General features: G+C 38.8%; 2 protein-coding genes across 4 annotated transcripts; one reads left to right on the forward strand and one right to left on the reverse strand.

Annotated features, from left to right (window-relative positions):
• aga (aspartylglucosaminidase) lies at positions 1-16,933 on the forward strand. Of its 3 annotated transcripts, none has more exons than XM_058650472.1 (10): positions 1-316; positions 5,341-5,494; positions 7,030-7,142; positions 8,963-9,075; positions 10,594-10,702; positions 10,951-11,026; positions 11,231-11,338; positions 13,631-13,764; positions 15,686-15,790; positions 16,496-16,933. In XM_058650472.1, the coding sequence occupies exons 1-9, from the start codon at positions 151-153 to the stop codon at positions 15,784-15,786; spliced, it is 1,074 nt and encodes a 357-aa protein (XP_058506455.1). In that variant the 5' UTR covers positions 1-150; the 3' UTR covers positions 15,787-15,790; positions 16,496-16,933. The 3 variants fall into 3 exon arrangements, with proteins under 3 accessions (XP_058506455.1, XP_058506454.1, XP_058506453.1); XM_058650471.1 differs by having other exon boundaries at positions 16,544-16,933; XM_058650470.1 differs by lacking the exon at positions 16,496-16,933 and having other exon boundaries at positions 15,686-15,831.
• Positions 16,017-26,120, reverse strand: neil3 (nei-like DNA glycosylase 3). The gene is made up of 10 exons (XM_058650469.1): positions 25,917-26,120; positions 24,730-24,839; positions 23,609-23,743; positions 22,992-23,205; positions 21,425-21,499; positions 20,964-21,130; positions 18,729-18,892; positions 17,028-17,442; positions 16,537-16,717; positions 16,017-16,374 (listed from the first exon to the last, which is right to left on the reverse strand). Exons 1-10 carry the CDS (start codon positions 26,019-26,021, stop codon positions 16,192-16,194), a joined length of 1,749 nt encoding a protein of 582 aa, XP_058506452.1. The 5' UTR covers positions 26,022-26,120; the 3' UTR covers positions 16,017-16,191.
• Positions 26,121-26,964: the final 844 nt, after the last annotated feature.

Here is a 26,964-nt window from a genome sequence, read left to right on the forward strand (position 1 = left end):
ACAAGGAAGTAACGCTCCTTTCAGCTTAACGGTGTAGTTATTAGACTCTGGTTATGTGCGCGAACGCATTTAACAATCGGCTGTTTACACCGCGGTAAAACCTCTGTCGTGTCCCGGTTTTAACACCATATTCTCGTGTTAAAAAGAGTCATGAATATTGGAAATATCGGTTGTAGCGACGCTCGTGCCACGGTATGTCCGGGCAAAATATTGACGTCCCTCCTCGTGTGCACGTCAACGCTACTGTTTCCATCTGTTCATACATCACTCCCTCTCATCATCAATACGTGGCCATTCAAGGATGCGACGGCTTCAGGTACGTATTTACATTATTTAACAACACGGAAACGACTCTCAAAAGTTTCACAAAGTCCAGGGCCATTGATTTACGCTACGGTTATATATTTATTATACTCTCTCATTATAAACACTCGTGTCCAGAGTGAATTTGTGGTCAAAATATGCAGACAAACTGTAAATAAGTGCACCTCTGTTTGATTTTTCAGTAACATGTACTATTATTATGGAACAGCATTAACTGAACAGTGACATTTAATCAATTCATTGATTATTAATGAACTACTCACTTATTTCTGAGATTCCTTTTAAAAAACAACAGCTTCTTAAATGTCAATATTGTCTCTATATTGAGTATCGTTGGTTTGTGGACAAAATAATGTGAAGTGGAAAAAACACACTCTTGTTCCAAAGACAATAACAGACATTTTGAGGATGTTGTCTTTTGAGGTTTTGGAAGAAACATATTCACAATTTAATAAAATCAATTAATCGAGAAAATAATAAACAGATTGATCCATAATAAAAACAACTGTAGCCCTACATCACTCCCTCTCATCATCAATACGTGGCCATTCAAGGATGCGACGGCTTCAGGTACGTATTTACATTATTTAACAACACGGAAGCGACTCTCAAAAGTTTCACAAAGTCCAGGGCCATTGATTTACGCTACGGTTATATATTTATTATACTCTCTCATTATAAACACTCGTGTCCAGAGTGAATTTGTGGTCAAAATATGCAGACAAACTGTAAATAAGTGCACCTCTGTTTGATTTTTCAGTAACATGTACTATTATTATGGAACAGCATTAACTGAACAGTGACATTTAATCAATTTATTGATTATTAATCAACTACTCACTTATTTCTGAGATTCCTTTTAAAAAACAACAGCTTCTTAAATGTCAATATTGTCTCTATATTGAGTATCGTTGGTTTGTTGACAAAATAATGTGAAGTGGAAAAAACACACTCTTGTTCCAAAGACAATAACAGACATTTTGAGGATGTTGTCTTTTGAGGTTTTGGAAGAAACATATTCACAATTTAATAAAATCAATTAATCGAGAAAATAATAAACAGATTGATCCATAATAAAAACAACTGTAGCCCTACATCACTCCCTCTCATCATCAATACGTGGCCATTCAAGGATGTGACGGCTTCAGGTACGTATTTACATTATTTAACAACACGGAAGCGACTCTCAAAAGTTTCACAAAGTCCAGGACCATTGATTTACGCTACGGTTATATATTTATTATACTCTCTCATTATAAACACTAGTGTCCAGAGTGAATTTGTGGTCAAAATATGCAGACAAACTGTAAATAAGTGCACCTCTGTTTGATTTTTCAGTAACATGTACTATTATTATGGAACAGCATTAACTGAACAGTGACATTTAATCAATTCATTGATTATTAATCAACTACTCACTTATTTCTGATTCCTTTTAAAAAACAACAACAGCTTCTTAAATATCAATTTTTTTCTCTATATTGAGTATCGTTGGTTTATGGACAAAATAATGTGAAGTGGAAAAAACACACTCTTGTTCCAAAGACAATAACAGACATTTTGAGGATGTTGTCTTTTGAGGTTTGGGAAGAAACATATTCACAATTTAATAAACTCGATGAATCGAGAAAATAATAAACAGATTGATCCATAATTAAAACAACTGTAGCCCTACATCACTTCCAGGATATTGTGCTATTACAGTGTTACAACTTTTAAAAGATGACTAATATTACAACCAAATTCACACACATAAACAGAACTTGTGACAATTGCAAATGTGTGCATATTACAATGTTTCCACCTTTTTTCTACTGTCTTTTAAGTAAGACTTAACTATTTTATTTGAGCAGGAAACTGAACAATGTATTTGAAGATATTTATTAAAATATTAGATGTTGTGACAAAGCTGTAAATGTAGCTGTACATGCTACAATTATTAGGTTGTTTTTTTCACCAGTAAATAATTCACTTCATGTTTGGTGCACAATGTCCTGTCTGCAGTTGATGGTGTTATTTACACCTTTTTGATCATGGAGTGCGCAGAAAAAAAAAAAAGAATGAAAAGAAGTGATGTTTGATTTTGCTTCAGAAATGTAATGGAGTTGTGCACCGCATGATTGTAATAAAAGAAAAATGAAATGAAATATGTTAGTCGTTCTCCCTCTCAGATGAATCCCTGTCATAACTGGGAGCAAATTAAATCTCCTTTGGATTTAGACTGCTGGTTTAGAGAAAAAAAAGAAAAAAAAAACATTTCAAAACATCACCTTGGGCTGCAGGAAAATGTGAAAGGCAGTGTTCAATATTTTCAGACATTTCATAGATGAAATAATTTATTCATCAAAGAAAGAAGATTAATTCACAATGGGGGAGAACATTTTTTTCACTCTGACATTTTTAATTCATGAAAGGAGGCAGAAAAGGACAGACTGTATGTTTGTCTGCAGTTGTGTGTGCTTATGTATAATTTAGTACAAACCCCAAAGGCTCCGAAACCAGAATTTTAAGGATTTGCCTCCCCGCATTGTAATAAAATGCTTTTTAGCAGTTTACTTGTGTGACTCCAGTGCAGCTTAACTGTACAGGTGTGTAAGCCCATCGAGTCTCAGATGCCAACAGGAAATTGGCAGAACCCACTCAGCTCATAACTGCCTCTGCCAGCGCTACCCTTTCTCTATTTGATTTCCTTCAGGATGACACATTGGATGTGTTTAAATTGAAACTGAAAATATTTCAGCATCGCTTTCAATTAGCAGTCAAGTGGATTTCCACCAGATGCATGGCTTAACACACACAAAAACTTTTTTCTTTATATCTTAGTGAAGACACATCATTCTCATAATGTGTTTCCTAGCTCCTTATCCTAACCTGAACTATCACAACTAAGTGCTTAACCCGGAAAAAGCCCTTTCAAGATGTGAGCACCAGACAAAATGTTTCCACAAAGATCGTTTTTTATGTTTCTTGGACCTCGCCAAGATATAAAAACAAGTACACCCTACCCTAACCTTAACTTTTACAACTAAACATCTTACCCTATAACCTTAACCTAAACCCAAATTAACCCTAAAACCAGATCTTAAACCCGAAGAAGCCCTTTAAAGATACACAAATGTCCTCTCTTTTCCAAAATGTCCTCATTCTGTATGGTTTATATATTTTTTGGTCCTCACAAAGCAACAAATAGAGGAACACACACCAACAATGTCAAAGTCAGCGCTGCACACACTGGTGCCCTTAGAAAGTCACCTGCCAAGTTTGACAGAGTACAATCAAGTGTGTAATTTTACTACCATGGTTGCTACGGATCACAGGAAGGTGAGGGTGGCGTCTTGTCTCCATTCATTTCTCCATGTGAGACAGGGTGGAAGTGGTTTGTTTAGCCGTATATCTGTCACATTTCCACCAGTATCTCTTGCATTTCTCATCCAAACACCATCGACGTTATCACTGCGCACACTGGCGTCCTCCATAAGTCACATGACAAGTTTGAAGCCCGTCAAGCGAACCGTTGGGCAGTAATTAACAGACAGAAGGACAGACGTTCCTTGAATTAAGAGATAGACGTACGTCACATCTTTTCCCAGAGGCAGCAGTGAAAGTGGAAAAGGTGCACACACATATATCCTGCAGGTGGATATTTGAAGGTGTCATCTGTGAGCCACTGTGATTGATCCACCCATGCAGATCTCTTATGCTTTGGGGGCTTACAAAAGCAGCCGACAATAACAGGCTAATCTCCTCTCCCCCACTCTGCAGCACTTCTTTTTTTATATAAAAAGGATTGAATATGATGAATGTACTACTACTATGAAAAAAAAAAAAAAAAACGACAATCATTCTGCATTCTCAGACAAGAGTACTTACCGAAGACGGTAGAATTTATAGATGGTGAAATCATCACTGATAAGAGGCGGAATTTGTGGTCATATCCCGCCGAACAGAGTAATAGACGGAGAATTTAGTGGCAAGCTGGTGACAGTGATAGCAGTTGGTATTTTGATCCCCCATGGGCGCTCGTGGATCAGTGGGGATCAGTGGCCAAATGCTTGTTTATTACAGATTTGCTGGAGTGGACACATCATGCATCATGTGAACTTTCGATTGAATTAACGTCATTTACTTTGCAAATGTTTAAAGCAGCTCAAGAAAGCACTATTATTAGACATTACACTCAAACAATTGGCGAGAGAGCAGGATGCCAACTGTCTTTATCAGTTGTGTTTATGCTGGAGGTTAGTGCTGCAACAAGAAACTGCATGTTTTTTTGTAATAATTAAAACAACTCTCTTATTTTCAGCTTTTTAACGTGAATATTTTCTGGCGTCTTAGAGAACATCATCATTGAAAGTTTTGGGAAACACCAATTAATGTTTTTCAACAGTTTTTTCAGATAAATTGATTATAAAAGATTGATCTACTTCAAAAGGTCTGCAACTAAAGATTATTTAGTTGCACAATTTTGTTCTCAGGAAGTTAATAAATGCTGCTAACCAAACATTTTATTTCATCCAAAAGTTAATTTGACAAAGTAAAATGTTCCCTTTTTATGTAGCACTGCACAATATGGTAAAATCAATCATATTGCAATGCTATTAATCATATCTTTGGATTTGGAGATTGCATTTGGTTGTATTTTGATTTTGATTAATTTGCAGAGTTTCACACATTTATTATTATTATTATCAGATAGAGGTACAAGGAAAACGAGCTAAACATGTAGGCCAGAAAAATCTGCATTATATTTAAGCAATTGAGTTGATTTATAAAGCTTGGCACCGGCCATAGAAAACCCCCACATTGGTCGACCTTGAGTTGATGCCAGACTCAATTATTGTTTGTAAAAATAATAGACTTGTAGGTCAGAGCGACCCTTCCACTCTCATAGTTAAGGTTAAGATGCTCGAATATTTGTTATCCTGACTGTAGAAATTCTCTTTTCACTGGAATCATCTTCTGTTTGGTAGTATATTTTAAACTTAGTGACTCACTGTCTTCTGTGTCCCGCTGTAGCGTGGCGTACTCTGCAGTCAGGTGGCTCGGTGCTGGACGCAGTGGAGCAGGGCTGTGCCCGCTGTGAAGTGGAGCAGTGTGACGGCAGCGTCGGCTACGGCGGGAGCCCCGACGAGTCTGGAGAGACCACGCTGGACGCCATGATAATGAATGGGTAAATAAATGCATTCATAAACTGCACTTTCATTAACATATGAAATAACATTGACACAATATTAAAAATGTAAGTTGTAAGTAGGGCCAAATGAGAAGAGAGCCGTTTTATGAATCCTAAATGATCTTGCTTTACACCTGCAGATTTCAATATATCGTGCAAATGACACAGTGTTCTGCTGCCATCTGTGCATCTTTAACGTCTACACAATTAACCGGCTGACCTTTTTAGTGAGAAGTTTGTTTTAATAAACTACTAATTTAGAGTCTCTATGAGCTGAAAGCTTTTCCATAAATTGGTTTCCTAAACATTTACACACTCAGGTGTTATCACTGGAGACGAATGTAAGCAGCGAGTGGTTTGTCGTTACTCTGTTAAATTCTCCTTCCTACGTTGTTTTAAGGAAAACGCATTTTGAATGAATGTGATAGTTTCCCCACACACAATCCAATATAACTGCAGTATAAACACAGTATTTATCACTAGCAGACACACAGTGATTCAGAATACCTGTACATTTCCATGCAATCTAATACAACATACATGTTAGAGAACGACTCACAGTTTTTGATATTGTGTTACGAGGGGGAGGTGACTCAACCCTACGGCAATTCTTAAGGGTTTCAGTATGTTGTGATGATTTAAATGTTGCAATATCAAGGTATCACCACCATAATCTGCAGTATCAAAAATTAGATTGAGTCACCGTCACTCAAGTGCAGTATAATTTCTGGGCATTTAAACGTACATTCAAAGTACCTTAGTAGTAATTTATAAATATCACACTAAATATGTATGGGCTTGATTCATTGCATGAATTAGCTGATCCCTACTTCCATGTTTACGAGATAAAAGTAAAATATGTCAAGAAAGTTTACTTGAAGAATTGATAGCAACACTTAAATGTGTCAGTGTTTACACTCATTTTGCTAATGGCTTAGTGGAATCAATACACAGACGCGCACACCTTTGTTCTAATTTGCTTAATCACCCCTCGTTTTGGTGATTATTTTTCTGGCCAGTTAGTTGATTCAGGAAGCAGGTGGTTAGATGGGAGAAGATGGCATCAGAGATGTGGAACTGATGCAATCATAAGTCAACTGATGGAGCCCTGCTGGTTATTCCAAAGTCTTAATATGTGACAAAAGGAGATCAAGCCTTTGCCCAACACTCTGTCTCTCTGTCCCTACTGATCTTGGACAAATTACATCTCCAGCTTCTTTTATATCACGTCCTGATTTGCACATATTGCACGTTTAGTTTTGTTTTACTACTTCTTGATTTGTATTTAACCGTGAAGCACATTGTAACACGGTTATGTAATTGAAGTTTATTAATTTATTTCTTCTAGCCCTCCTGCTCCCTTGTGTGGGTCAGTTTGACCCGCTCAGTTCAGAATGACACTGTTCCAACTGGCTGTGGGATTTGGAGGTAGCAGGAGGGCTAGACAGGTTGTTTTCTGCCTCCACAGACAGAATCCCAGCAGCAGCAGCAGCAGCAGCAGTGTTTATTCTAATTCTATCCTCTCTGTGCAGGGATACAATGGAGGTGGGTTCAGTCGCAAACCTGAGAAGAATCAAGAATGCCATCGGAGTAGCAAGGGCCGTGATGGAACGCACTGAGCACACGCTGCTGGTGGGAGAGTCAGGTACATGTGGCTGCACCGGGTAAAAGTAATGAAGACACTTTGAAATCTAGTCATTATTCAAACAACTGGGTCCATAAATTCAAATTACTCATCAACAGAGACCCAACCTTTTATCCAGGGTACTTTGAAATGTGTTTTGTGGATTTGAAGAACAATGAATGAAATTTGTTTCTAAGCAGACATTGGCAGTTGAATTCACTTTAGTTATCTCCATCAAGCAGCTGTCACATAAGGGCCAAAGCCTTTCAGACTGTTTTTTACAGCACTTTGAATGCGCTGTAATCCCTACATCAGCAACATAAGCAGTCGGTGATGAATGCGTGTGTCAGAGCTACAGGATAATGCTCTGAACATAAGAGTATGATTGTATAACGTTCAGGTGTCTAAAGAAGGAAACACATGCTCCATACTGAAAGTATATTATTGAAAGCTATACATTTTTTTGTTCTGTCGTGTGAGATGTGCTTTTAACACACTAATGCAGTACCCCTTCAAAGTTATCAAACAAACCGTGCCAACACTGGTGTCACCTGCCAAGTTTGAAGCCTGTAGATTGACCCATTGGACAGTTATGCAATTAACGGACAGACAGAGAGACAGACGTTCTACAGTTGTTTGACTAAATCACCAGTCGGGCACATTCTAGACACAGAAGGAGCACAAGTCCTGAGTCAAGTAGACTGCAAAATAATTTGCTTTCTTCAACAGTCAAAAGGGAAAAAAACAACCAGGGTGCTGTTTGCAAAAAGACACAAAAAGATGGAAGAAAAAGGAAGAGGCCATGACCTGCAGCTGCTGCCTCAACTGTCCAATGTGGTGCCGGTTCTCTTGGAGCTTAAGCATCCAGAAATGACATTTATTTTTCATAATTCCACTGCAAATGGAAGCAGCAGGATGAATGCACTGGTATACACAAGCATATTGTGAGCTTTGATTGAGCCAAATACATAAAAAAAAATATTGGATGACATTCAGCAGGAATATAATACTAACGATAGCAAGCAAAGTGCTTTTAGGTGCAAAAAAAAACCCTTGCAAAAATCAACGACCAAAGGCAGAGTTACCACAACACAGCAAAAGATGAAGCAGGTTGCACTGAAACCTGAAGAGAGAGCATCACCAGGGCAGATACAAAGTGTCTGCTGGTGTTTGTGGGGTCAGAGACATCAGGCAGACATTGATTGGAAAGAGGCTTTTCCACAAAATAGTAACTTTGGTGATTTTGTTTGACTACAAATGTGTCTGAGCTCTTTAAAATCAGAAACTATCTTTGAAAGGACCTATATCTCCCACACAGGTCTTTTAGAGTGATTTGAAACTTACGGACATTACTTAGCACTTTAATGCACACACCTTTAATGTTAACTGAATGATGACGAAGACCGGAAAAACAAGTTTCTATACTTTTCTCATGAGAGGTACGAAGAACACGTAAATGGAATAAAAGACAAGGATTACACCTTTCTGCAGTTAAAGTGAAGGTCAATTATAAGCAGTTTACTTCTACATGACACGTGTCTTCCAAATCAAATAGCTTTGCCTATATGTCAACACCAACTGTTTTTACTTTATACAAGGGAAATTCAATTTATTTGGCTTCATTCACCTTAAATTGAACCATCATTCTCACAGACTGGTAAGGTCACTGCTACTGCAAAGAAATGGAGCAGTACACCTCCACTCCCACAAACTACAAGTACATGCCGTGGTGTGGAAGATCAGATTGCCTCCAGGCACTTCTTTCTTTGTGACCTTTTAAAAACCCAAGGTCAGTGTAAACCAGAGCGTGCATCTGACAAATACAACTTCTCTCCCGATAGCTTCTGTGTTTGCTGAAAACATGGGCTTCACTGCGGAGGACCTGGCAACCAACAAATCCATGAGCATGTTCTCGCGCTGGCTGAGCGGCAACTGCCAACCCAATTATCGCAAGGTGTGTGTGTGTCTATTCGCGCAGTCTATGTCTAACAGTCAGTTTGTGTGCTCGCGGTAATGCCCTCCCCTTTTTTTACAATCTCTACATCCTCTTCACTCCTCCAATAACGAGCCCAAACCTCAAACACTAACAGTTGTTTTTCCGTTCAACCATTCCAGAGAGATTATGTGGTGTCCTATTGATCAAATTTACAATATTTACACTTGGGGCTGCCAAGTACAAGTACAGTCCTTTTATTGATGGCCCCTGAGCAGCTTTACAACAAAACTTAAGATATAAGTGACTCAACAGTGGCTGAGGAAAAGGAGGAAAGCAGATTATTTCTGTCACCAAAGCTTTTTTAATGCACTCATGGCATTAATCATTTGGTTTAACAGGTACTCACACCGTCATCGCAAAAACATTTATAAACACTTTCACTGCAAAGCTTGGCAAACGTGAAACGCTAAAGAAGGTAAAAGCAGTGGAAACTGTACAGTATGCGTTAAGAGCTACTAGACATTGAATAATCCTTGTCGTTTTTGAATAATAAAAGACATTGTGCAGTGACAGTTCAATGTAAAAATGTGCTGAGGTGTGGTGTGCAGAGAAAGGTGTGATTTTTCTTTCCATCTTTGCCTTGGAAACAAATCAGTCCTTTAACAGGCTTTTTTTGAAAAAGTTGCAGATTGTTGCTGAGGTCACGGGAGAACAACTGTACTTGCATTATTTAGAACTAAAGAGACAGTTTTTCAAGGGTTTTACCTTCGCCTTCATGAAATGGAATGTAACAGACTTGGTATTATAAATAATGCACGAGCACTTTCACGAAAAACAGACACGCTGAGACCTGAGACTTTTCCTCCACTGATGGCTTGATGAAAAGCCTGTAGAAGAGTAACGCTGATACAGACTCTCTACATAAAATGATCTTTGTTTTTCATGTTGTAAGTTAACTGCTCATGGGCCCAGGCCTGCATTTTGGGACTGTTCATTCACATGTAAAAAAAAAAAAAGGGATATTTTTAGAGGAATCTCACTCACCTTTGAGATCAAAGGAGCAGAAAAAGCTGAATAAACCATCCGCGCTCCCTGCAGGTCAACCGGGTGCAGTCAGTCATTCACAGGAGCAGAGCCGACGCCTTGAGGTAGAGAGATAGAGAAACCTTTTGTCAAACTACAGTGCACCCTGACAAATATTCACATCTTGTGCTCTGTGCTGACCCCCCCCTATCCAAGTCGACTTAGAAAGAATAAGCTGGTACAGTAGTCTGTCTGTGTTTCCATAGAAAAATGGCTTTTGACTGCCAAAGGACACATTTGTAGAAGCAGCAGGACTTTAAATGGGGACATTTTTGTTCACGTCATGTACTAGGCCAATGGAAACATGTTTCCTTTGTGATATTCCAAACCAAGCAAGACTGCCATCTTTTCAGTTAATAAACATCTACACGTGAGCATTTCTTCTCTGTGTGCTGCAGAATCTCAGGGTAATGTCATCGTCAGTGTTAATGATGCTTTCTCTCTTGTCAAAAGAATGTTTTTCCAGATCCTTCCAAGTCCTGTGGACCCTACAAGCCCAAGGCGATACTGAAGGAGACGAGGAGGGCACAGCATGCTGATATTCACTCCCACGACACCATAGGTAGGTATCATCACTTACAGCTGAAAGTGAAGTCACCTTTCCTCAGGCAGTTTAGAAGTTTAGCATTTAAACTCACAGTAAGTAATTTCCTGCCGCGAGGCGTCTCTCAGTCAAAATAATGACATAAGACCTAGTTTGAGGACGTCATGAAGCAGCGTGGAATCAGGGGAATGGCTAACTCGGAGGCTAACCTCCTCACTCTGGTGTTATAGGTGTTCTTCTTTCTTCTTTCCTTTGTTTTGTAACAGGGATGCTGGCTCTTGATCAAAATGGCCACGTGGCTGCCGGTACATCGACCAATGGAATGACTCACAAAGTTCCGGGGTACGAAGATGACGAGTGATGACAATCAGTGTTACAAAATCAGTTTGCTCATAAACTTAAACTGAAAGAAGCTCTAAATCTGCATTTTAAAGTACAGTTAAAGACATTGAACGCATCTGAAAAGACAAACATAAGCATTGATAATTAATCAGTTAAACTAGACACTAGTCTGTGTTTAAACCCTGTGCCTTTTCTTTCCTGCAGCCGCGTTGGAGACTCTCCTATAGCTGGAGCAGGGGCTTATGCAGACAGCTCCGTTGGTGGTGCTGCCGCTACTGGAGATGGAGATATTATGATGCGCTTTCTACCGAGGTACGGCACCACAGCCCCTGTGATAACAGCAATGTCAGGAAGAGGAGAGAAAAAAAGTGTGTGTTCCACTGCGTGGAAGCAAATTGCTCAGAGGCATCAAATAGAACATTTAAAAAAAATGCAAGGTCACAAAATATTTTTCTGCTTTTGTCTCAGACATTATGGATCATTATGAAGTGTTTTCACAGAATAAAGAAGTATGCTCCGTTTTCTAATAGATTGCTTCCAGCAGTTAGTGAAAGTTAAAAGTGAGACTAAAATTCCACCTCCTCTAAGGAATGCTTTCATTACTACAGCCGTCTTTATGCGTGAGTCAATATTGACTTTTCCAGTGTGTAAAAACAATGCAAAAGTGAATTCCATATACAGTATAATTCTCAGACATTCTGGCTGCATCTCAACTCACATCCTAACAAGGATTTATTCTCTGCTCCCCTTTTCTTTCAACCGAGCTGCTCGCCTGGTGTTTTTGTGACAAAAGAATTATGTTTTGGAGAATATTGACATGTGTGGCATGTGCAGATTTTAAACAGCCAATTCCTGGTGTGAGCTTTGAGGTGTTTGTGCAACAATAGCATTATAAATAAAGGAATGGACTGTGTTGCCCCCAAACTGTCATTTGTTCATTCCACAAGAGGCAAGATTTCATTTAAGCTGCTGTTTGTTTTCAAACCCTGAGAATATGGCAGTCGCTGACAATTTATCTATTTATCTTTGGGTTTATTTATCCCGAAGTAGCTTGGTGAGCACACATGCGCTGTCTTTTTCAAGTTGCACTCAGCTGTACATTCACAGAAACACCTGAGGGATGTTTGATGCACTCATAGGTCTCTGAGTCACACCCTGGAACTACTGGGGGGGGGGGGGGGTTGTGTTTGTTCAAGAATTCTGTACATATTTATGTATATATACACACACACACACACACACAGGACCATTTCTGGCATGAACATCGACCTAGTAGTCGTCAGGCAGACCAAAAACTTGGTCTGGATGAGGAAGAACTAAGAAGTTTAGGGCTAATATTTAAATTATAGTTACGGTTTGGCATTAACTGTTTATATGAATGGTAGGCGATGCAGTGTCCTAAGAAGAATGACTTCATTTTATGGTTAGTAGTTAGTCCTCTTTGTCCCTTGAGGAACGTAAAGTCGGGATGGGATGGTATGAGATATACACACACACACACAGCCCGATAGATAACCGCACTACTGTTTTTCTTTCATTAAAAATCCCTTGTGCCTTGGACACAGTACGACTGCACATTTTAGAGGTTTTGATACTTTGACTTTTAAATACAGAGTTTGAAACCGGTCATCGGACCATGCCTGCGTCACACCCATCTCTTTCAGCCCGGCTCTCACAGCGTGGCAGCATTTTCAAAGTGGTGTCCATCTATGTGCGTTTTTTTTTACTATTCAGTTCTGGTGCGACATTCTGAGCACATCTGATCTGTGGCACCATAATCTGGCTTTAGGTCTTTGTAGTGCTTGTGTGTTTTGTCTGTGTTTAGTTGCTTCTTTCTTGTTTACTTGTCTGTTGGTTGTGTTAAAGTTTTGTTAAAGGAAACTGCTGCAAATCAGTTTTGTTTGTTTTAAAACAGTTACTTTTAAAGCTTTCCTGCATTATAATAAAATAAAATGAAAGGATTTTAACAATAGAATGAACCTGGGCTTAGGCATTTAGTGTAGGGACTGAATAGGGGACAAGGTGTGTTTTTTACTCATCATGCCCACCAGCGTCACAGCAGTCTGTTTTGACTTGATAACTGTGGTTACAGAGCTGCCTAACAAGTGTCGCATCATCGACTTAAAAACATCATCCATTTTAAAACGTGTTGTGTCGCAAATGAGAAATATATCTACTACAAACTGCAGTGTTTCCATTAAACTGTGTCATTAGGTGCATTCGAATGTAAAGAAGCTCTTTTAGAACAGTGCTCCTTCATTTGTGTATTTAAATGATGAAGTCTTGTTTTTACAATTTACATTACGTCAGTATTTGTTTTATAAATATACTGGAGGAACGGCACCGGTTTTGTTTCTGCAGCGCGACTAATTAGCACTATTGCGTGCACCTGTTAACACCTGCAGTTTAATATGGAGTGACGATACAAACAATCAGCATTTTTGCCAACTGCTATTTTCAAATCACTGTTTTTTGAACATTTCTATGTATCAGATTCATCTCCCACCACAATCGCGAGTGCACATCCCTATCATCATCCTGGTTGGTGGCCCTGACAGTCACTCTGGGTTTCCTCATGTGTGCTGCGTTTTATTCTGCCAACAGTTACTTGGCCGTGGAGCTGATGAGGACCGGGACAGATCCCTCAACAGCCTGCAAGATGGCCATTTCCAGAATCAAGAGGCATTACTCGGAGTTCTTCGGAGCCATCATCTGTGCTAACACCACAGGGCATTATGGTGAGTGTTTGGGTTCACAAACACAGACTGCACTGCTCCCTGCTGACATCTTTTTTTTCCCACCCATTTGACAGAAATCTCTCTAATTCTGAATGTCACAGATGACAATGATAAATTCTTGAAAATTATTTATCTATTCCCAAAACCCAGTTTTAATTATGCTTAAAATATGTAATTTGGGTGATAAGGACTAATAAATGATAATAAAAAAAAAAACTTATCCTGCAATATTGTGGCTGAAAAGCAATATACTGAACCTTATATATCCTGGTATGTCTCCTGAAAACAAGGGGAGAGTCAGGATCTGACTTCAGAGCTATACTACTCACTTGCTTTCGCAAAATCTTGTCATTTAGATAAATAAATCATATTTCTATCTGCTTTCTAAAGCTCTGCTTTTCTCTCCTTTTAAGAAATGCAAACACGAGCGTGGCATTAAGTTATTGTGTAATTCTATACTGCATTTGAAATCAAACTCAGTACACCACCCACACCCAGGAGTCCCTGACATATCAGAAATGTTTTGCCTCTATTTCAAATTAACATTCAGTGACCCATGACTCGTATTAAATTGAAATCTAAATAAAAATAAATAAATATCAACATATGCACAACACATAAGCAATTACCCATACACAAACATCCCTTATTTCCATATTGAATGTGTCTGCTAATGTCACTTTTCACATTGAGGGTCAAAGAGTTCAAGACATTTAAATACATTTTTCATTTGTCCATTTTGATCCAAAATGGCGGCGTCAGTAGAGCTGAGCCAGCTCCTTATATAAAAATAAAAGGCGTATTCTAGGGTGATTAAAAACAATTCATACAAAGAGGTGATGGTACATTTATAAAAAAAAAAACTATTATTTTACCTTAGATCTCTGCCAAATAATTTCACTAAAACTGTACACGCTAGACCTTTAAGGACATCTTCTAAAAGCATGTCGTCCACACACAACCCTGTCTGTCTTGTGATAGGTTTGTTCTCATGACAACAGAGTTGAAAATAATTGTAGCAGCTGCGGCAGCACACAGTTTCTTACCTCCTTCAGAAAAGTCCTTAGGTAACCTTTTCCTTTACATTAAGGCTAGAGTTGTACCAGAGTTGCAGTGCATCTATCTACTTTTGGTGTTGCCACCTGCACACGGCACAGTATGCACCACAGGCACGAAAGACGAGAGGATGAACGCAACGAGATGAAGACGTCCAAGGATGTTGTCCACGGTCGTTAGTGTCACACGAGGCCAAGTGTGAGGGATTTAACTAGCGCTCACATTTGGCCTCGCGCGACTCTGAGAAGACAGTGTTTATATGCGGCCTCAGGTGATTCCCGACTCTAATGACCGTCATTACGACATCCATGAATGCCAGTTTCCTCACCGTCTCGTTACTGTCGTATCTCAGCTCGGAGCACTAACGAACCGAGTCACATCAATGGCATTGATAACAGCCGTGCAAGAGGTTAAAGAGAGGTTAAACATAAACACATAAATAATCTACTGTCTGTGAGTCTGGAGAGAAGAAAGGTCCCGAGACCTGTATTCTCCTGAATGGCCATCGGGGGGCGACTCCATAAAGAATAAAAAAAGAAAAAAAGGAGTGTATATGCTCACTTAATTTATAATGTACATATAATAATAATAATTGCTAGAGTCAGGTCTTCTTCAATACAGCATGATATCCATGGCTAGGGGCGTGGCTACAGTGTGATTGACAGCCAATGTCACCCCCCTCACCTCTTCCCCAGCTCCTCCCTTTCATATAAATAATGGTATAGCTCACAAGACAGATGCCAGTGTTTTGCCATGATTGAGTCAAATTTAAAACAGAAACACAAAATTCAAAATCATATTAAAATATGTTTTTAATGTGATTGTTATGAATAACTTTTTATCTGTCTGTCTTTGCCATCCCCAGGTGCAGCCTGCAACAAAGTCCCCGGTTTCTCCCAGTTCCACTACATGGTGTCTAACTCCGAGTCGGATGCACCAGTCCTGAAGTCTGTGGACTGCTTCTGACTAGGTTATGATTGATTATATATTAAAATTCATTAACAGCCTTCACACTGTATTTTAATGCTGAAGATTTTTTTTGGTGTTAAATACACTTGTAAGTTTAATTGCCCCAACCTTGATTACTCCTTTTACACTTTATTAAATTTCATGACATGCGTTGTAATAATTTTTTCTCAATTTACATCTTTAAATGTTGAACTTGGCAAATCAGATGCAAATAGACACTTGATTAGATGCGCTGCATAAAAGAGTGATTGGGCATTATCTGAATATATTGGATAGATGTTATTGTATAAATTACACTGCAGGACAGTCATATTTGAATATTTGATACATGGTCACATTATGTATTTATTCTTTTTACATTATTTATTTATAAAGTTAGTGAACAGTTAAAAAAACAACACATTAACACCCAGGAAGGATGGACATTCCTGGTCCATTCTCTGCCCACTGAAAAAAGTCACACTGTTTACCCTTTTGAAAACTGCAGGTGTAGAAATTCCGACCATTGTTGGGCCCTATTTTCAGTACAGTCCTCATTAAACAGCGTTTCCCATGGTGACAAGAGGGGAAGTGTGTGTCTGCCCACTGCAACAGAGAAAATAAGGCTTTATTTCAGTCGTTTAAATGTGATGCAAATAATAAAAAAATATGTGTGTCTGCCAACACTGAAAATCCTTAGAAAGATTGTAAGTTATCCATTTTACAGGCAAAACAATGCTATGGTGACGAGTTGCTTTCCATTTTCACCTCAAAGAAGTTGCACTTGGTCTCTCTGGGCAGCGAGCAGGCGTAGAACTGCCGTCCCTTATTCTCCCCGTCCTTGTGGACCACTCTGAGGACGGCTGGACGGCGATGGGATGTACAGCGAGGGACGCTGGGACCGGGGGAGATAAAGGAGCCGCCGCTTGTCGCTCCCATTTTGCGCAGGCTGACAAAAGTGAAGAAAGAGTCTTATTAGCGGGAAATAAATTCTAAATAACACACAGGACTACCTGTCACATCAACTCTTATTAGTGAGCAAACAACCACTCCTCAACGGTGTGTGATGGCATGTGAGGGTAATAATTGTATTTGCATGGTAACCCCACGGCTTCACATCAATCTGGGCTTTCTTAACAATGCTGCATTAAAAATTCCATGGTCAGATGCTTTTTTATCCTCCTTATCGCCCTGAACTTGCAAAAAACTTCTCTTATTATAAAGTTATTCCCGAATAGCCAAGCGAGGGATTCACTCACCCGGAGTTGGGGGTTCCATTTTGAGCATTGTTACCGGGAAAAGGACTGTGATCAATTCTCATTTTCTTGGATGGGTGACTGTAGGAGGCCAGTGACTTCCCATTGGAGAGCTCGGCACTTTGCTTCTGCCAGCCACCAGAGGCATAATTGGGGCTTGTTGTCCCCTGGCAGTGGTTGTATTTATATAAACTTCCCTCTGCCGCCAAGGAATTCAAATGACTGCCGGCTGGGGAGAGTGGGGAGTTTACAGGCTTTGGCTTCATGTTCAAGTCAGAGAAAACAAGCGTGGAAGTCCCAAATGAAGACCTCCAGTTGACTTTGAGCTCCTCTTGTGGTTTCTTGAAGGCAGTGCAGGGGTACTTAATCAAATCAGTAGTGACGGGCGATGCCTCAGCGGTAACGTCGCCTTTGTGGACTGTAGAGACAAAAGCCACAGTGAAAAAAACATTTAAGGAAAATAAGCTGTGGCTTACTCCAAGTACACTGGCTGCACTGCAATGGAGGAGGTTGTTGTTACATTTAAATGGTTAGCGTGCAATAAAAGACTGCTACACTCTGTATTCAGAGAATATCTGTCATCCTGATGATGCTTGTATGCAAAATAACATGAAATGTAACCCCATAAAAAGTAAATGACTTAAGTAATTGTAAACTACAATGTCTGGATGACTACTATCAATTTCCCCTTAAGCAAAAATACTTAGCCCCCAACTGCTTTAGTGTTGCTGCATTGTGGTCAACTAATATATAACCCTGCAAATGCTAATCAGGACACTGTTCTGTGAGAAATTAGAGTCTATTATTCATTACCACATTTTTAAGGAATAATTCATGTGTACATGCAAATATTGTCCTTACTTTTATTCATGTTAGTTCAAGAAAATGCAGGTGAACGTTGTGCTTTTGTATATAGTCGACTCTCAGGCGGTTAGAAGAAGTCTTTCATAAAAGTATGAATCTCCTTTGGAAGCTTGAATGTTTAACTTTTAAAGACTTCTACAAGTATGTTTTTTTTTCCAAATGTGAATTATAAATGGCTCTTTATAAGCACCCTTAATGCACCCAGATGGCCCTCGACCACGTCCAAATGTGTGGCTTATTTGAGAACATCTGAAGCAACTGCAGGAGCTTGCACCAAAGTGGACATCTGACATATGATCCTTGGCAAATAACCAGTGCTCGAGAAGCTCAGCATAAATAATGAGCCATGGGCAAACTGTAGTCTGGACTGGGGTCAGTGATACTTGTGTAGCTATTAGCTTTTTTTCCAATCAGCAATGAAATACTGGAAAAAACGATTGGAAATGAGGAAGTACGATCTCAAAAGCCTCCAGAAAGTTTAAAACACAACAAATAAAACCACTGTAAATCATTTAGCTGTGGTTTGGCAGTTGAAACAGACAGACAAGCAAAGGTTTCCGTCAAACACTCCTTCACTGCTGCCTGAAAACAGAGAGAAATGGCCAGTTGACAGACACGCTCATTACTTTTGCAGCAACATCGGCTCACTTGTCGGCGGTGTCACTGCAACAGCTTGGTGCCTTGCTCCAGAAGTGCTTGAACACCGACGGCAAGCGTTCTGTGGCATCGTTCAGCTTAACAGTAGTAAACTGTAGCTACTCGTGTTACATCGCTTTCTTACAAGAAGGTTCTGTCGCCCCATTAAATTCAGTGACAGTGATGCCACGATATTTTACTCACCCTCAGGTCTCGGAGTAAGGCAGGCATCACAGGCTGTTGCTGCAGGCTGGTTGATGAGTGTGCAGAGATGACAGGCCCAGTCCTCTTCCTCCTTCTTAGCCACATCATCACTGGTTCTCTTATTGTAGACCCAGTCAATCAGGCTGTTTCTGACGGGGAGCTGACTGGATACAGAAAACAGGAGTGACAAAAATAAATCTTTCCGACTAGAAACGGGCTTTAATGTTGAAAACATGCGCTGAGGCAGAATCGTATTACTGTGTAAACACAACTATGGATCCTTTGTAAACACACACAGTGTTTACAGCACAGCGGTATTAACCCAATTATGAAAGACTTAATTTTGGACACCAATAATTTGATTATTATTGGCCTTATTCTGAATACTACAACATTAAAATGTTTAGATATCTAGATGTTATAGACATTAAAATGTTTACACGAGTAGAATATTCCACTCATATTTGATTATGACACCAGGACTACATTACATCCACACAGGAAACCTTAATCCCATTAAGATGTTTGCATGTCTTAATTCATTATTCTGAGTTTGACATTAATCAGGTTAAGGTAATCAGAAAACAGCTGTATACATGGCAGTGAGTAAATTCAGTCACATGGAAACAGGAATATTAAACATTCTATTATAGCAACTCATGTGTGCGAGATGCTGTCTTCAGATTACACAGTACTTTTCATAAGCACCACATGATAAAAAGCCTCTAAAATGACTATAATAATACTAGGTTAACATGAGGATTGACTTTATCAGAAAACATCTGTACAAGGGCTGAAAAACAAATACTCAATTACTAAATACACCGTCAATTACTTTTATAATTGATTAATCAGTTTGAGTGTTTTTAAAAGAATTAAAGAATTAGATTTTTCAGAATTATCAGGTTTCTTTGCTCCATATAACAAAGACATCACTAGAACTGGATAATTCTGGTTTGTGCACAAAAAGAGACATTTGAGAACATCATCAGTTCCAGGTTTGAAGAACACTGATCTACATTCTCTGACCAAACAATTGCTCGATTAGTCGACAAAATAATCAAACAGATATATCGATTATGAAAATAATTGTTAGTTGCAGCTCTATATTTGACCACATTAGTGTTATCTAAATGTTCCTATAAAACTAGAACTTCTTTTTTTTTTACTTTTTTAGAATGAATGTAAAACACTCTAAAATCACAGGTCTGGTGTAAATGATGCAGTTTATTTTGTCTGGCTTCCAGGAAGCTACCTCAGTTTCAGGGTTGGTTCACTGTCACTGAACCGACGTACTTGAACTGAACAGAATCATTGTAACTTGTAATACCTCTGCTTTTCCTGCTGAAACATTTAAAAATGGCTGATGTTTAAAGGGCACATTCAACCCCCACGGCACCAGCCTTGTATCTCTCATCCCTATGTGACATGCCACTCTGTACTGAATATTAAACAAAGACATAATAATCCCTAAACTAATCTTTAAAATAAGAAACAGGAGGTATTACAACAAGTATTACCCTAACAACAGAAAAGACAGGCAAAGAGAAAACTTTAACAAGACAGACATTTTGCGGGTTTAACCAGAGGATGAAGATCTGCTATTATATGACGCTCTGTTTGCTCCAAGCATACATGTTAGCTCAACTATGTTTGACAAGAAGGCAAATCTGCACTGCCAACAGTCACGGAGGAGGAAAGTGGCTTTTAGGAAACTTTCCTCAGAAAGCATTTATCAGCCGAGTAATGTGTTGTAAGGGCTTAAGGCTCTAACCCCGCGCAAAGCTTTGCTCAAACACAACCCAGGAGGTGTTGAGCCAGTGCCCTGTCTGGCAAACACAGCCTTACATGTGCATTAATACCCACCACCCTCATAACACTCCTCACTCTCCCTGCCAAGCCCATCTGCCTGCAAACATGGCCTCTCCAAATATGAACCTGCTTTCTGCAAAGGCTTTAGAACTTTCTGCAAAGACTTTTGGAAAAGAGCTGAAAAAGCTTTGAAAGTGAAATCGTAGTTAAAGCAACTCAATGAACAAAGAGTTTGAATAAAAAAAAAAAAACCTGAATATGAAAATATGAAATAAATTTGCCAAAAAACACATTTAATATGATTTTTAAGACATTATTGGCATCACCTACATCTGCACCAGCCTTCAGTAACACCACCCTTTCAACAATGCAAGGCACTACCTTTCCAGTCAAACTGCCATCGTCTATGAAAAGAATTTTTACCTGACGTCAACCCCACTGGGATCTCCCTTCTGACAGCACTCGCACAAGTAAGTCATCCTGCCGTTGTCTCCAAGACGACAGACTGTGATAACATGAAAGCACTGGCCGCACTGAGGACGCTTGTAGACTTTGTAATGTTTGTAGAGGGGAGATCCAGATTTGCGACACTGATAGAGACAAGGAGGACAGACAAAAGTGAATAGAAAGATTAGGATGAAGATACCAGGCAAAACATTTAGATTTTCTTACATTCTATTATGAATAGAGAAAAAAGATTATTTCTCAGTCTGCAGACAGAGGAGTTTTGAATTGTGTTCTCAGCAATAATGGATTTAAATCCAATCTTTTCTCTATAGTTACACTGATTTAAGCGTTCACTATACATCAAAAAGTCAAGAGAATGATACAAAATATCTACAGCAAGTTTAAAAAAAGTTTCAACAGATAAACAAGTGTCTAACCTTATAAAACAGGAGTGTAAAATCACGTGTCATTTTCACCAAGTGGTGAATCTGTTCGTGTGACAGCTGCTGAACCTGAGAATGACACAGCACGGTGAGATGTAGTTCACAGCCAGAGTGAATAAATAATATTTGTCTAAACCTTCATTTCAAAACAGAGATGAAAAGAGCCTCACAGTCAAAAGATCAATAATACAAGCATATAACCAATGAAGAAAAGGCCCAGACATGAAATAGAAAAACTGGATTTCGAATGATGTGAAGGAAGGATAATTACATATGTGGTATTCCCAAGTCTAGCAGCCCAGGCAGGGAGCAAGAATCTGACTCAGACAGCTATTAAAAAAAACACCACTTGTAGTCTTTTCAGGAAACTGGGAGGTTTGGTAATGGTGGAGATGTTCGAAAAGATTCAGCAGTCCCTGAAGAAAAGGGGGCAAAAGTCCCAGATGAATGTTTTGGTCCAGTGTGCTATATTCTTGTACCCCTCTGATATTTTCTGAAAGGGAGCAGAGCAGAGTCACTGGGAGAAGCATTCGAGCTGCAAAGCGTCTCTTACTTAAAATGGTTAGGTCTCTCGAAAAATGACACTTTTATTCTGTTGTTTTCTTAGAACCAATGTAAAGTATTGGATGGGACTTTCACTCTCTTTCTGGACTGCTGAATACTGCGTTATTAAATGGTTTGGCCTGTGGATAAGTTGGGTTTAAGATTGGGCAGTAATTCAACAACGACAATAATAATAATAATAATGTAGTGTGATACTGTAAAATCATTTATGATGACTGATAACATTAGTAGATACAGATGTTAATAATTCACCCTTTGTCAATAAATTGTCCGATTTTGAACTGATTAACAATTAAGCAACAATGTCTGTTTCTCACTTTACATATTTTGTAGTTACAACGTACATCAGCAGAGGGTGGACATCAACCAAAGCAGAAGTGTAATTAGCTGGAGAAAAAGTGAAAATGCCTGGATGTGAAGTTTGCTGAAGTGTCCTTTGAGTGCAGTGACTTGGGCAGAGGACAGAGATGATACTACTACTACTACTACTACTACTACTACTATGTTCTGCTAATGTACAATCTTAAAAATTTGATTTAATAAAAAGATAGTCTATAATTATTTATTAACTCAAATTTTCAACCCAAAAACTGAGAAACACATCAGCTCATCTCACTCCCAGCCTCCAAATGCAACAGACCCAGTGAATTTGCAACAAAACCATGGTCTACTTTCAAAAATACCAAGCTGGTGCTGACCAAGCTGCTAAACCTGAGGCTTGGAAACAGCAGATGACATGGTGGGTTTGACGGTTTTTAATCAACGAGGGAAAAAAAAAACATTTGCATTTAAAAAAACAACAACAAAAAAACCCTATATACATTCATAGACAAAAGAACATTTCCATTTCAATACCGCACCACACAGAAAAGGCATATCTCCGCCAGAGTGCATTTGTTTTTTTTCCCTATTTCACCCTCCTCATTGCAATGCATTACTCAATAATAGAGGGGCTTAAAGTTTCTGTGCTGAACACAATCCATCATCCTTTCCATACCTTCACTGCTGGGTGGAGGCCCGAGTCAAACAGGGCTTCATTTTTAATGATGTTGCCGACGCCCGGCATTATGGTCTGGTCGAGGAGAACGTCGCAGAGCATCCTGCTCCTTTGACTCCGCACTGCGTCCTCAGATTGGGAGAAGCTGAACTTAGAGGAGCACACGTCCAGACTCTCCATAGCCCTCACCCTTTGTTCACAGTCCTCCGTCAACCTGCGGGAACACAATTTCACAGAACAGGACAAATTTGGAAAATGTATGGCTGCTGTTACTGCATGCGTGCCACAATGTCACAGGTGCACTTGTGAGGTTACGCGCTTCAAAATTGTTTCTTTCATAAATTTGTGCTTTCAGTTTGTTTGTGATAAAACGGAGCAGCATAGGTGAAATCTTCCAGACAGCAGAAATAAATGTGTGTCTAGCTACTGAACAGTACACCAGGACCTTACAGCCGATGAACAGGACAGAATCTCCAGCCAAATAGGTGATGTTTTTCATGCAACAGCAGCCTATCTTCAGACAGCCTAATGTAGGACATACTCGCGGTATGAGACTCATACCCCAAGGTGAACTTCTGTCACCTCAATCTATCTAGGCAAGCTGGCGTCCCCGTTACCTTATTTCCACAGTGCTGTCAAAGAAGCACACGACGTCGTTAGTCAGGTGTATTTCCAGCACCGGCGCACAGCCCGTACGAGCGCTCCTCTCAGCGGGGTTTATACGCATTGATCCATTCATACCAAAGTGGACTCTGCAGGATGTGAGCATAAAAGAAAGAAGACAAATTTACTTTAAAGATAGCGTCTTTCAATCCATATAAGACTTGCCAAGTAAAAGGACAAAAAGATGCCCTAATGGTTGGAGACTCAATTGTCTTAATAGAAATGTCACAGACTCCATTCCCGCAGTGTGTGTTTGTGTGTGTGTGTGTGTGTCACTGACAATAATACCTTCCTTTACACTTGTATTGATTTTATACGTTGATTTAAGTGACACTAAAAACTGGGGTGGGTGTTATAAACTTTATATACATTATATACACAATAAACAACATACATCTATATGTTTTAACAGTTACAGATAATAACAATAACCTTTATACAGCAGTCTGTAGCTGTATTAGATCATCATGGCCACTGCTGCAAGTTGGCGACTGAAATATAGCTATAATTATAGCTACACCAGGAGTTTCTGCATCAATGTGATAGATAATAAGGAACGGCCGAGGAGAACATTGACATGGCTATTTGGGTCAAGAACAATTCCTTGAGTTCCATAAAAGGTACTATACCACAACATATAACAACACTCACAATTAAGATTTTAAACAATTTTATCCATAAGTCATCATATCTATCTGTTTACATCAAATCCTCCCACAGCAAACAACACAAGCAACAATGTGACGTTAAGTTGAGCACATCATGCAGCTGTGTTTTCTATGAATGTACTAACACTGGGGCTGTTTGCAGCAGTGGGTTATTTTAAACATTAGTTTCCTGTTTTGTTTTTTTGGACCGCATGTCTGGATTCCCAAGAATATTTTGTCGACGGCAACACATAAGACATAAGACTGTGCGAATCAATCAGTTTTGTCAAGTGTCACACAAATTGGTGTAACGTCGCTGCTGACAGTAACAGTCCTGGGTGGAAAAAAACACAAGACCTAAGACTGAGACTAGAAGTTACTTGTCTGAATACATATAGAGTCTGTCTGGTAGATGCATTTTTCATTACCTCAGTGCTCTTGTACCACAGTACATGAAGAGCTCCTTCCCCAGAGTTTTTACACCAGTGTACAGACAGCCATGAAAACTGTGGAAGCCATGTCCTTCAGGGTTGCTTTTCTTTTTAAAAGAAGACATTGAACAAAGTTGAACACTGAAATGTGACATAACTTTACCCTGTACACAGATCAGTCATAACAACATAAACTAGTTATTGCTTTTAAATGTCATGGCTGTTACTATACATTTAACAGGGTTTCAGACGGATAAAATATGAAGTAAAACAGAGTAAAAGTAACTGAAATATGCATCATGGTACACATACAAATTCATCTATAAATGGAATTGAATACATGAACATAACACACATCATAAGTATTGTCAGCATTAAAACAATGACAACCAAGTTATTCATAGGTCTTTTAAAAACGTACAGTGAGACCAGCTGTGTAATAACTTCACTGTTTTAGCAAAGAGCAGCAAAGAGAAATAACTCAGAATGGTCTTCTATAATGTATATAAATAAGAATAATATACATATGCCCCATTATGTATTGCACAGACTGTGACATAATTAGAGCTGCAACTATCGATTATTTTCATAATCGATTAATCTGTCGATTATTTTCTAGATTAATCGATTAATCTTTTGGTCCATAAAATATCAGAAAGCCTTAAAAAATGTTGATCGGTGTTTGTCAAACCTGGAAAGTTTAATGATTTCCTTGTTATGCAGAGAAGATATTCACATTTAAGAAGCTTAAACAATCGGAAATAGTTTTAATCATGAAAAAAGCTTCAAACCAATGAATCGATTATCAAAATAGTTGTCGATTAATTTAGTAATCGATTAATCAATTAATTGTTTCAGCTCTAGACATAATTAACTGAGAATAGTTACATAAAAGATAACTCAACAAAAGCACACACAGACAAATGGCAACCGCATTTTCATAATCTCGTATAATCTCTAGTTATGTAGAGTTCAGGATACAATTGATAAAATGTATACACGTTACCAATGCAAACAGAATATTGTTGTTTATTACTCGTGTGAGAGACTTGTGCGTGTATATAAATTAATATGAAATTGAACATTTAGACACAAATACGAATTAATTGAAATACATGTATTTAATGTCAAGGCTGACGTGTGTGTGTGTGTGTGTGCGAGTATGAGATAAATCCATAATTTACCGTAGGTTTTGTCAAACTTCCTCTTATCTCTTTCACTTTCTGTCCTTTCTGGACTCTGGAGCGTATTTTCTCTCCGTTTAACGTGCAGCCCGGACCTTCAACCATCTTCCAGTTCAGTTAAAAAGTTAAATAACTATCAATTTATAATCTAACTTTGGAGGCAAAATGTTTGTGGACGTTCTGCTTCCGCGCCACAAAATTCAACCCTGCGTATGTGTGTTGTGTAATCTGGTGTTTCCGGTGAAGTGAGTGGCTTGCGGCGCATTGCTGCCCCCCACAGGTTGGGATAATATTACAGGTTCTTATTTACATGACTGTGAACCAGGTGGTTTCAAGGATTTCTTTCACTGATTCAACAGTTTTCTTCACTTCAACAACCTTTGGTGTCCAGTGATACGGCTGCACGTGACCTTTCTTTACATGAGTAGGTGTTTTGCAGTTTGTTTGTTTTTCGGAAAATACCATTCCTTTCCTCATGTTTATTTATCATGTTCTCCTAAAGGACCTGAGAGCACTTACACATGTAAAAAAATATATATTATTGAAATGTAAATATGCAGATCTTTTTTAACCATCATTATTTTTTTAATGTTTTAATTTTGTGTCTGTATCACTATTTTACTAGATTTTTATTGACCATCATTACAGTAATATTGTTTAGTTCAATGTAAATTGTATTACATTTCTTTCATTGCCTTTGCTATTACTGATCGAAGTGCTATAGAATTTCTTTTCCCCCTTAAACATAATTTTTTTTACACAATTTTGTACAGGGTAGTGGCACACCTTCCTTTCTCTCCTCATCTATCTGTCAAACCGCTTTATCTTCATCTTCATCTGAACCTGACTCGCCTCCATTCCACCCCTTCAGCCGCCAAACAATCAAGAAATGTAGACAAAAATATGTTTTTATCGGAATTGTAAAAGGCAAATAAAGATTTTGTTTTTCATATTTGTAGGCATTTGACCCCTCTGTACAATTTTATCACAGCTCATATCTCCTCACATAATGTCAAATATGTCTATCATATCAATTATATTTGTATAA

The sequence above is a fragment of the Solea solea genome, chromosome 14 (assembly GCF_958295425.1).
Source record: "Solea solea chromosome 14, fSolSol10.1, whole genome shotgun sequence".
NCBI classification, from domain to species: Eukaryota; Metazoa; Chordata; class Actinopteri; order Pleuronectiformes; family Soleidae; genus Solea; species Solea solea.